We start from the raw sequence: 12,757 nt of genomic DNA on the forward strand, positions 1-12,757 counted from the left end.
GTCTTCCCTTCTTCAAGCTAAACAAAGCCATTTTATGTGTCTGTCTTTATTTACCAAGTGCCTAAATGGCCAGTTGGTGCTTAGGAATCATGTAGCAAGCAAGTTAACATTCAGGCATCACTATCACGTTTGTCTGAAATACTGACTTGTGAATTCCTGTGAAATTCTCTTACTGAAGCTTTTTGTGTTATAATCATGTGTAGGTTAACTAACACAGAAGCTAATGCCTGTGATGAGTCCCTAGGGAGAAAGCTACATTTAGAAAATAGTTCCCAAATTTAGTTTGGGAGCTCAGTGAGGATTCCTGCTTAAAAATGGCCTAACTCTCCTGTATGTTAGAATGAACTTTACTGGCCATGTCCCATAATATCAGACCTCTTAAGCTCTGACTTCCCCCCCCCCCCTTATGTCCAGCAGTTTTTCTTTGATTTTTTTAATCACTTCACAAGCCCGGATGCTTCTGGCATAATTTTGAGATTTCCTTCAGGAGGGTTCATTGCACTTTAATGAGAGCAGTTAAATGGGACAATGCAAATGAGCGTGCACACTTCCTTCAGACTGGAAGGGTTAGCCCTAAGGAATCACATATCCATGCAGCACAGAAATACTAGTGTGTGATCTTGCTGTGCTTGAATGCTTTCAAATTGCTGCTGCCTTATGTCACCTCAGAACCTGTGGCTGCCTCAAGTACCGGCAAATTATATGGATTTCCTTGTGTCAGGCTTGGTTCTAGGAACTGGCATCAGGACCCAGGGTATCACCTAAGTCACAAGCTGTTGGCAACAAATGGTTGAGAAGCCATGTAATGATCTGGAAAGGGCTGTAGAGAAGGGATTTCTCTTGTTTCAAGTATATCTGTTGTCTAGATGGCATCTTTCTTAAAAAGCTCTGAGGTGCTGGAGGTTTACAGAGAGGGAGAAAACATAACTTTCATCTGTTCATGGTGCCAGCCAGAGTAATGGGGCTATTAAAGGGATAGAGTCAAGTTGTGCTACGCAAGAGAGACCAGAACGACTTACAGAACTGTCCTTTTGCAGGCATTTCGCATGTCTGTCCTCTAAATACATGTGCCCAGGCGTACCAGCTGTGATGAGCACCTTACTTGCCAATATCAATGCTTATTATGCGCACACCACTGCCTCCACAAATGTGTCTGCTTCGGACCGCTTTGCAGCCTCCAATTTTGGGGTATGTTTGCACGTTTGGTCATGTTACAATTGGACTTCTGTAATTTGCCTACGGTGCTTCTGCCTTTAAATAACTTGTTCTGTTTAAGGAACATCAAATCTGTGAGGAGTTGGAAGCTGTGAAGCTCTTCTAGACTAGACAAAGAGAACGGTTTTATTGTCGTCATCATCACACATTTTAGATATTAATCAGTGAAATGCATTGTGATGTTTATTCTTCGTGTTCAGATTACACTGCAGCACAGATGGTATGGAAATGAGCAAATAATATTAAACTCTGCGTGGTGATGCTGTTGATAAAATATACCGTGCTATCTGATCATTTCAGAACTTTGTTTTTAAAAACAGCAACTGCTTTAAGAAAAAAACAAAAAAAGGTCTATCCCCCTAATGGTTAAAATATTTTTTGTATAACATGTAGTGGAGTTGAGTGTACTGAATAAATATTTGGAAAAGCTCGTGCTTCCCATCAGGCTGAAAATTTATAGATTGAATGAGAAGGTGTTCACAATGCTAAGCCAGAATCCAGTGGAGAGACCTGACCTCAAGAAGATAGTCACGAGACGCCTGTAATACTTGCCACTGAACTAATAGATAAGGTCTTGGAGCTGTGTCATTGCTCTGAATTAGACCCTTTTCTGCCCGTTCCTTTATTCATCTCTGAATAAATATTTTCTCTTAAATACAAGTTTGGTGCAAATTGCAGACTAGAAATCAGAGGGGGTTTTGTTCTGCCTCTATTTCAGAGTGATAATGGAGTATTTTTCTGACAATTCTAATGTTACACAGACTTCAGAAATAATTACGGTATAAGATAAAATCCAAGAATTGAAAGAAAATACTGTTTGCATAATACCATGCATCCATATTGCTTCTTCCTGCTCTCCTGAGATCTGACACTAATTCCCCGATATCCTGCTGCTTACTCTGAACATTGATTGGACAGTGATGATATGTGATGTTTATTGGTGTTTTCTGGTCCACAGAAAGAACGATTTGTGAAGCTTCTGGACCAGCTTCATAACTCACTTCGGATTGATCTCTCAATGTACAGGGTGAGTGGGAATAAACAGAATCCTTTCAGGCATTCTGGTGGTCAGAGGGGAAACACACCATTTGGATGCCTCTTACATTTCTAACCTTTTGGGTAGTTTGTGTCTTATGGAATTGTTATGGCAAGCTTGTTGCTTGAAAACACCATTTCATTTTCCTCATGAATAGAACTTCAAACATGTTTTTTTTTCTTCTGTTATAACTTCCTCAAGACTTCTGAAATAATTTAACAATTGTGAACTGTGCTCATCTCTGATACTGTCCCAGAAATGCAAGTTGGATTGGATTAATTAATTCGAATTATTCTTATCAGCTACTTCAGGTATCATCTACAAAGGGAAAACAGACTTGTTCTCCCCTAGTAAGACAGAAATCTTTTAGAGGACCTGCAGCCATGTTGTCACTTATTTTAGGTTTGACAAACTCGAATCACTGTCCCTGACTCTGGATCTACAAGATATGCTCTCAGGTTGAAATCGCCCCTACTTCAGCATATTGGGAGGAGATGAGTTTCAAATGTTGGCATCAGTCCTTCAGGTTTCTTAAACCCTCTGGTTTCTTTCTTGGCTGCTCCAGAGTCAGCATAGTCTTATCATGTGACTTGGCTATTTTTTAAAAATTCCTTGCTGTATTATTTTAATTACTGACTAATTAATTGAAAATTTAAAAATAGTGGCAAAATGTGAGCTTTGATTTTATTTATTTATTTAAAATTAGGTCCTCTACTGGTTAGTGCATTTATCTGAAACATGGTAAAACATATAGAGGAGTGAAACGGGAGCAGACTAAGAGGAGAAATGCATTAGGAAGACAAACAAAAAGGACAAGGGACAAGGTGCAAAAGAAGATAAAAGGAATGTTGTGTAAAGAGCTATTCTAAAACTACATTACTAGTAAGAGAAGATCTAAAGAGAGCACTGAGTAGCAGAGGGAAAATTATCAACACATGGCAATAGGAATCTGTAACAGTGATGCCTTTTTTGTTTGCTTATAGTCTTCAATAAAAGCTGTTTTCTGGTGGCTAATGCAACTAAACCTTGGACAAACAAGTAAGATCTTATGTAAAGGACCAGGAGAGGTTTGTGTAGTTTAAATAATTTAGATGTTATCTAATTGCCAGTGTATTTAAAGAAATGGCTGAAGCAATTTGGGAGCTCTTAGTGACTATTCTAAGACCCCTGAAGGGCAGGTTAAGTTCTGGAAGAAAAAGGTGTTAGTTTCCAGCTTTCAAGACAGGATATGGCAATTTACAACTTAAATTACCCAGATTAAGCCTCCCCCCTCCCCTAATTTAACCAAGCTATTTGTAAGCACTTAAAACAATGAATAATCAGTAGTGTGGATTTATCAAAAAGAAAGTGTCAAACCAATGTGTATTCCTGCCAGGGCAGGGTGGCAGACTCTGGGAGTGAAAGAGGAGACATGGAGCTCTCTCAGGAGTAGCTCCAAGTCACCCTCTGAGTAATTATTTTGAAAAGTCTTTTGTGAGCAAATGCAGTTATTCTGTATGCATGTCAGTTGTTCTTTTTGTTGGTTGGTAGCTAGCTGACATAGGCATAGAGGAGGTTGAATTTCAATATAGATAATGTTATATTTTCCTGATTTATTATTCCTAATCAAGAACATGCATTCAGTCCCCAGCATTCATTTGATTTTGGTAAATACCCTGAATGCCAGAGAGTTCATGTGTGGACATCTTAACTTCAAAAGGAGAGTTGTCTAGGAATGAGCATCTACAAATGACTGTAAAGAGCATTAAATTGCTTGCAGTGGTTAGCTGAACTGCAGCAACACTCAGTTGCTGCAAAGAGACAGTATATTTTTCTCCCAAGTCCTCAGTAATAAATGAAAACTTGTTCCCCTTTGCCTTTTTTATCTGTCTGCCCTTTTTATCTTTGTCTCTAATAATTTTTGAATGTGCAAATATGAAGAGACTATCCAAGTGAAGGTTGCCTTTGCTATTTTACTTGCAGCAAAACCAATCACATCAGCTTGAATGTAACAACATGCTGAGGAACGTGAATGGTGTTAAAGGACACAGGAAGGAAAGAGTGGGAATGTAGGAAAGGGCACGGTGCTTGAGGTCAGAAAGGGAACAGTCTTTTGCAAGAAGCAAAGCTTGCTGCATTCAGCATATGCATTTACATGCATATATATATGCACACGTATGTATCATATCTGGAAGGGACAACGAGATTTCTTATTTCAGTGGGATCCAGAGAGTGAAAGAGGAAACTGCAGCTACAGACAGCAGGATGGTGGGCAGAGTATGTAAAATAAATGCATTAGAGCGAAGGAGGCACTGAAGGATATATGCTTATCTTGGCAGATTGGATCTTACAGGGGACTGAGTGGTTACGATGAGTTCTTGCAGAGAATAGTGCTCGTTTTCCCTTCTCAGTCCAGTTTATTTCTCTGGAGAGGTTGCTAATATACCACACCTCCTGGTGTGTCAGAAGAGAAGCCCAAAACCAAGTGGTGAGTGCAGGAAGGAAAGGGCATGCACAAGCAACTTCAGGCAGGAGGCCAGGGCTGCCGGTGGCGAGGCTGTTGCTTCCTGCCTGCTCCTTCTACAGCCAAGGAGAGATCTCTTGGCGCCAAGGGTTGTCAGTCTCCTGGCGTTCACAGACTTTACATTCATATGAGAAGCTATTTAATTAAGCAAACAGATAAGTTCCTGCAGCAAAAAGGCCTTATTTATTGAGCATTGTTTTGACTGGTACAAGCTTCTCGAGCAGGAAATGTTTCCAAGACACTTTCCTTATTTAGCACATGCTTGAAGCCTTGCATGGATCAGACTGTGCTTTCTAACAGGATTTCCCTTTTTTGTCGACAGAACAACTTCCCAGCCAGCAGCCGCGAAAGGCTGCAGGACCTGAAGTCTACAGTGGATTTGCTGACAAGCATCACTTTTTTCAGGATGAAGGTGGTGTTATGGGTGGGGTTGGGAATGGGGCCTTTGCAATTTTTGCCACAGGAGTTGGTTTTCCATTTTCAAACCATTGTTTCATGTCATTGTGCTTTAGACACTTAAGGAAAATGCACATCATCTGCTGACCATGTAATAAACATCCACATTTTATTTCTACTTCACTGTATTTTACATCATGAAGATGAAAGCTGTGTTTTCCCTGGGGTTCTTCAGTCATAAATATGCCACAGAATAAAAAAAAAGAGGAAAAAAGAAAATTGGGTTTAGGAAGATAATTTACTTTTGTTAATTTTGAGAAGCTTTTTCTATAACTGTCTACAACATCTATCTGTCACTACCATCTCTTCACCATCTTTTATCTAGTAAATATTTTTAATTTTATTTCTTGGAGGCAAGACACTGAAATGGGGTAGTATCTCTCAGTAGAGATCCAAGAGAGTTGATATGAATGCTAATGTGCTGGTTCTGTAGTTAAGTTTATTGGTCTAGCAATGTGTAATGAGATTATTTTTAATTCCTGATTTTTATTTCTAAACTTTTTAAAAAATACTGTGGTAAGCTAGCACATGGCACATAGTAATTTTTATATTATCAAAACCAAACCAAATCTTTACTTTGAGCTATTTCAGGAAGTGCTTAAAATTTTACTCTTAAGCCCTAGGGTAAATGTTGTTTTAGAACATTATTTTGAAAGTGTTCATTCAGACAATATTTCTGTATTGAAAGTTTGCATTATAGAAATACTCTGAAAAGTTTAGAGGTAGTGACAATATCAAAATTGTCTCAGGTTATAGTTTTATTCGCAGGGTGATGCCTGTGTATCTGTTTAGTTTAAAGTAACCCTTCAGTGTTTTTCTAAAGCAACGTAACAATGGAATAATGAAAAGAGCTGTTGTTGCAAGAGGAGAAGGCTTATCGGTTAGCAACTCCCTAAGGATTCCAGTGTGCTTTAAAGTTCAATAAAGCTTGTGAAGAAAGATGTCCTTAAAGAAAGTTATTGTAAAGGCTTGCGAGTGTTTGTCCTTCAGCAACACTATCCAGATCAGATGTAACGTGCTCCACTAGTCTGTTGCAAGTTCTTCCAATGTTTGACAAGATTGCTCACTGGCTTCACAGCAAAATCCTATAAATTTTGCAGAAGCTGTGTGTGCTTGGCTCAGATTATACACATATCAAGCCACATGATTTATTTATTCTGAAGAATCTTCCTTGGCACTTCAAAATCTCTTTTATGCTCCAGATGATCCTGTGGAGACATAAGTGTTGTCTCTGCCATTTTTATGCCTGGGGAGGGCAACCCGTTCATGATTTCGGGTCACTGATAGCCCAAGTAGCTGAAAGCAGATCCATCAAGTCCTGGGTAGTTCCCAAACCCCAGTGGCTTTTTCTTTCCCTGTTTGATTTATGAACAGTGCTTTGTTTGACTCTCTTCGTTGTCTCCTTGCCAGGTCCAAGAGCTGCAGAGTCCACCCCGAGCCAGCCAGGTAGTGAAGGACTGTGTAAAAGCTTGCCTCAACTCCACCTATGAGTACATTTTCAACAATTGTCATGAGCTGTACAGTCGCGAGTACCAGACAGATCCTGTGAGTAGCTAATAAGCGGGCAGAAATCCGAATTTCTGATTTTCTTAGGGTAGTAATGAGAACACTGATATAAAAAGCCACACAAAGTTATGTGACTTGTTATCTTCTGAATGCACAAAACTTGTAATCAATATAATGAGCACAAATTAGTAAGTGGAGGATGATGATTGTTTTATGCTAACTAATTATGATTCATTTTGCCAGCCTCAGCTATTCTATTTCATGAGCAGTTATTTGTGAAGGGAGGGTTTGACGCAGCTTTGAGTGAGCAAAAGCCAATTGGAGCAAAAGTAGACTAACCAAGAAAACTGTCTTTTAGCATAGATAAACCTCAAGCAGTGAAATTTTATCTTGTTTTCCAGCACACAGTGTCTTGCACTGGGTTTCGGAGATACCTCTAGACACAAACTGTTTTCAAATCCAGGAGAGCTTTACTGGCCACTGTGCAGTAATGCACACACAATGTGTCAATGTGGATATAGCAATCAACCCAGGTGCCTAAAAAGCAAGTATTTGGAACAAGCTTAGAACAAATGATGTCTCAGCAGGTCTGCTGGAGCGTGACATGCTCTTGGCATGGTAAATGATAAAATGGGGATTATTTGGGTTTGAGGCCACCGGTAAGCAACATTGTTTGGCATGTTACTGTGTTTTGCATTAGATCACACAAGTTGCCAGCAGGCATTAACAATTTTAAGCTCTTCAGAAGAAAGGGTCCACAGGTAATTAATGTTTGGAGTTTTTGTAGCGATCGACATTTGTCAGCTTTTTCTTTCCCCTTTAAATTTACACTGGTTTTCCAATGGCTTCCTTCTCAGAACAAAAATCAGGACCTTCCTCCTGAGGAACAGGGCCCCAGCATCAGAAACCTGGATTTCTGGCCCAAGCTCATCACTTTGATAGTTTCCATCATAGAAGAGGATAAGAATTCTTATACTCCAGTCCTGAATCAGTAAGAATTTTCAATGTCCTCTATGACTAATGCTAGTCTCTGTGTGCTCTGCTTCATTTGTTAAACTGCTTTCTATCTCTTCTGTCACTTGTGTATTTATAGAAGTACTTATCTTGTCTGTCTGTCTTTCTGTCTTATCTGTCTCTGTCTGTATAAATAACTCTTTTTGATTGGGATGGAAGAGTTTCAAAAGGTTCAGTTACGATGGCGTTCGAGCACAAACACCCTGATTATTACAATCCTGAACTCAGGGAGGCACCTGAAAATGGGGTGAGAGTTCTTTTGGTTTTTTCTGATGTTGAGCAGTTCTGGGGTGCACATTAATGCACACACTGGTGCCGTGGTGACAACACCTTACGCTGTGATTTAGGAATGTGGTGTTCAGTGCAGTACTAGGAGATAGCATTGGGTGGGGTTGGCACAGCATTCGAAAGGAACCTGAAACCCGTCTGTTTAACTGGTGGATACTCCTCCAACAGTCCCACAGGGCAGGAGGGAGGGAGATATCTGACAAGGTATTATATACAAAGAGCTGGATTATGCCCTAGTGATCATTGATTTAACATGGCAGGGGCACCTGATTAGTGTTCATCTGTCAACCTAGTAACCCTAGGAAAAAAGGAAAAAAAAAACGTGGACAAGAAGGGGGATAAAGGTGCAAGGGCATTGAGAACACATTCCCAGAATTATTGTATGCATCTCTTCTAGGAGAGGCATCCAGGGCATGGCTTTTTGAGTTAAAACCAGTCTCAACAGCAATGTTGTTTTCAGGTTATTTAATCTACACCACAGAGTCCAGTCCGTGATCTCCGATTTCCACCTGGTCATTTATCTAGGGTGAAGGAAGTGTCTGTAATGTTGAGCTTTTCAGCTTGTAGTTTAGCTCAGAGCTGAATAGAGAGCCCTTTGTTCTGATACATGCCAAAGCCTTTCTCAAATGTCCCCTCAGGTTTCCTCAGGAGCTCGCTGTTGGGAAGATCAGCGCAGAGGTGATGTGGAGTCTTTTTGCCCAGGATATGAAATATGCCATGGAAGGTAAGAGAATTCCTCACTGCTGCCAGCTGACTTGTTGCTGATCTCTTGTTCTCTACCCATTTGGTGTAAATGAGGCTTAAGCACATTCGTAGCACCGCTATTTGGAGAAGGAATTTCTAGTGGTTTGTTTGTGGACTGCTGCTTTATGGGTGAGAATTGAGGCTGGGATCTGCGTGAGCTCTAGACCTGTGTGTCCGTCTGTGTTGCAGGCTGTTTGTTGTCATCCCAGCTGGTTTGAAATCAAAAGTTCACTTTGGCCTGAGGATACAATGGCTTAGATCAGCAGCAGCTTCTTTCTGCAATGAGCGGTGGTAGAAAGGGCTAGAGAAGTAGGTTGACTCTGGGTTGTGCCATGGCTGTAGTTCCCTGGATGATACAGTGTAGACAGTCTAAGCCATTGGCAGAAACATACTGTTAGAACAAATCCTGCTGCAGACATGTTCATTTTGAATTAATCTTTGCGTAATTCCACCAGACTCCTAGTAAAAGAGAAATTTTACTGTTTCTGAAAATGAGTTAGGCATGCAGAGCCCAGCAAATTCAAGGAAAGGAATTCTGCTACTTGCAGTACTCTTCTGATGGTCAATTACAGTTTCTGAACTTGGTTTTAGTTCTATAAATTCATTTGCACTACATATTCAGCTTCTTACAACGTTCAGAGAGCATCCAGCTCCCACCGGCTCTGCAGCTGTGGTAGCAGTTTTCCCAGTATTTTTCAGGGTCTATAAGGTGATATTGTGATAAAACAGAAGTGTCAGTGCTGCCTATGGCATGCTACCTGTATTCATATTCCAAAACCAAGTCAAGTTGCTGCTTTTGGTTACTCAAAAAATTATGCCTAATCCATTTGCCCCCAGTTTGATCTAAGCTCACTTATAGGAGTGACAGCCTACTAGGGTCTTACTTCAGGCTGCTAGAAAAAAAAACCAAACTGTTTTTTCCTGCATTTTGTTCTTCGGGAACAGTCTGTGGGGTTGCTCTGTAAGTGAAGAAGATTGACTCCATCTATTTCTTAGTCTCTGTCAACACAACAGGGGTAGGGACTGTGCTGTTGGGGGGACACCCTTTGCCAGCTCTAGGCTTGAATTCAGCAGGCTGCAGGTTGGGATGAAATGTTCTGGCTTCCGTGTTAGGAACTTTTTATATATGCTTGTATCCCACAGTGCCTTGGTCTTGTGAGGTCGTGTTAATGTAAGAACAGACACTGGGAAGAAGGACTAAGACCGGCTAACTGTGTTGAAGAGTCTCTTTTACAGTGACTGTCACTACTTGCTCATGCGTTAGAGATAAGGCAACTGTGATAAATTCATGTTCACTTTCTCTAGAAACTGTTTGCTCCTGCAACCATTTTGGCTCCCCTTTCTATTTTGTTCTTATTTACCCCTGTGCACTCACCCTCAGGAATTTATAATGCAGTTTGCTCTTCTATGTGTTAAAAGTGCTGTATCTTCCTTCTTTCCCAGCAGCCATGAGAACTGGATCTCTCTGGGTATAGTTGCTGACTTTCCTAAGATTCCCTTTCCCGGCTGCATCCAAAATGCAGCTGCAAAAAGGTTATTGATTGTGTGTGTGAATTTGACTGTCAAAGGGGACATGACTTGGACTGATTTCGCCCCCCCGCCCCCGTCTTTCGCATGGCTCTCTTTGATTGCCAGTGCCCAAGTTAACTTCGCCTCCCAGGTTTTCTCTGTTTACATGTCATACCATGTCCTTTTTGTCTCTGTCCTCCCTGGTGAATCTGGGTTTATTTTAGCTTTTCCTGACATCCTTCTGGTTACTTGTGAGCTTCTTAAGACAAGGATTGGCATAATGTTTCCACCCATGAGTTCATCAGGGCATAGCAAATATTTGCTGAAAGAGCATCCCTCTTCAAAGTATTTCTTGGTGAGAAAAGTTGACACAAAGGCAGCTGATGGACCGGGAAGGGTTTGCGTTTTGAATGAAAGCTGAAAAACTGCATGGTACATGTATTTGTACTCTAGCTGTGCAAGTCCTGCAGGAGAATTGAACAATGATAGGGTCTGTGTTGGTGTGCGTGTGTGTTCCAAATATATATTCAAGAAGTCCTCAGGGTGCAAAATTCTATTTGAGGCAAGTGTGACTCCTCACTGCTTTGCTCTCCAAAAACTTATGAAGATAACCTTTATAACAAGCTCTACAATAATTCTGTTACAGGCCTTACTACATGTATTTTAAATACAGATGTTTGGATTAGCATATTTTTTTTTTGAATTAGAGGGAAAAATGGAATTAAAGGAAATCAAGTGATGTGAAGGATGATGTTTAGATTTGCTGTCCTCAGCTCTTGGCTCTGTCATTTGTCAGTTTAAGTTGTGAATTTCTCTGCTGGTTTAACTACACCCAGAGTTTCATATTTCTGTCTTTGTCAGTTTGTGTTGTAAACCCATGATACATTTCTGGTGTGCTCCAAGATCTGTATGCATCAGGAGCTCTCTGCAACAAAAGCTAATCTGTTTTGTGGAGATATGTGCACGTGAACCCAGAGTATAATGGTTGCTCCTAACTTTCTTCATGGTGTTTTTCCCTTATGTTCTGTTCCTAAGTTCTGGATAGCATGAGCTCATTCACCTCACCAAGTGGTAAGTTCATGCTCCTTAGTAGAGTTTATAGTTGTGAGTAGTTCTAGCACTTTGGATGTAGTTGCTAATAGTAGTTTTATGCCAGCGATGAGCAGATCTGCAAAGAAGACATGGAAAACCATACTGCTGCTGCAGAAATGGAGGGTATGTGCTGCTTAGGAGACTCCTGTTCTGACTAGTTACTCCAGCTGTTTTTTGATGGTAACCGATACACTGAGCAGTTCTGAGTGAGAGACACTTTGCTGGGTCCCAGGCATTAAGCTGTAGATAACATCTGATGGAGAATAACTGGTGAGGTCAGAGCTCTAGTTCATGTGTGGCTCTTCCTTCCTTCCTGGCTGGGGTGATGATTGAGGGTCTCTGGCCCTTTTACTCTGCAGTGGGAGTAAATTTTCTTCTAGCTTGAAGGCCATGCAATGGCTTTGGTCTAGAAAGAGTGCCGGCCTGGTTGTGTGAAACTGCCCCCTCCCTCCTTCCAGCCCAGTGCTTCCACATTGCTCTCTAGTATGCAGTGTGGAAGAGAGTTGGAAGCCTCAGGTGGGAGATGGCTTCTCTGAGTTGGAATGCAGTGCTTGGCTATGTGAGTTGTTTTCCTTTGTCCCAAGGGGGGCAGCTAACCGTGCCTCTCCCAGCTGGAGCTTACCCCTGTGTGCAGTGTGTAGCCTGTGCAGGGCAATGTATAAATACTAATTTATACCTAGAATACAGTGTTTAGGAGCTTCAGAACCAGAAGTCTTGCTAGCCTGTGGATGCTGCAGCATGTGTCCATTGGGCACCTTCTGAAGAGTTAGATTGCTAATGTATAAAATGTTCAAGTCATATAAATGAAACACCTATTTTGTATCTAAAATATGTTCAGCAACTGGTAGCAGTAGTCACGGCAGCAGTGTGTTTGACTGCTGGAAAGCAAGTGCACTGAAGACCTATCTTTTGCCTTTGTCTCCCTTAAGGATACTCAGCTGCTGAGACACAGCAGAACCTCCAGGATCTACCCCACTTGTTTTGTTTTCTCTCTCCCCAAAAGCAGTGACAGCTCAGGGCACTGTGAACAGCAAGATCTGGCCCTTCCCTCCTCGCTGGTGAAGGCAGTACAGGACGAGGCATTGAGAAGTATTCCTTGTAACCCATCAACTCAAGATTAAAACAGTTCGAATAGACATGTCGTATGGCCCAGATTTGGCTGGCAAGATCGTTCTACCCTGGAGTCACTGTAGCTTAGAGGATGATTTTTCCAAGTCATACAGTTAGCGCTCTACCTCTGGGACACTGACCACAGCTGGATAACGTCGTCATGCGCCCACTGGTAACTGGAGTTGCTGGTTTCCTTGCTGTCCTCTGTGAAACCTCTGTGACCCAGAAAGCACAAACTCTCTGAGCAAAGAGAGCTTCTGCTCTTCCTTTACTAGGAAGACATT

At 41.3% G+C, this 12,757-nt stretch overlaps 1 protein-coding gene across 1 annotated transcript in view; it reads left to right on the top strand.

Moving 5' to 3' along the window:
• UNC13B (unc-13 homolog B) overlaps positions 1-12,757 on the top strand; it is a 193,605-nt gene that overhangs the window by 134,360 nt on the left and 46,488 nt on the right. The window contains 6 exon segments of the mRNA XM_059834445.1: positions 1,038-1,188; positions 2,174-2,242; positions 5,077-5,166; positions 6,621-6,755; positions 7,574-7,707; positions 8,657-8,742. Coding sequence (XP_059690428.1) covers positions 1,038-1,188; positions 2,174-2,242; positions 5,077-5,166; positions 6,621-6,755; positions 7,574-7,707; positions 8,657-8,742 — 665 coding nt within the window.

Source organism: Gavia stellata, chromosome Z (genome assembly GCF_030936135.1).
Source record: "Gavia stellata isolate bGavSte3 chromosome Z, bGavSte3.hap2, whole genome shotgun sequence".
Lineage (NCBI taxonomy): Eukaryota > Metazoa > Chordata > Aves > Gaviiformes > Gaviidae > Gavia > Gavia stellata.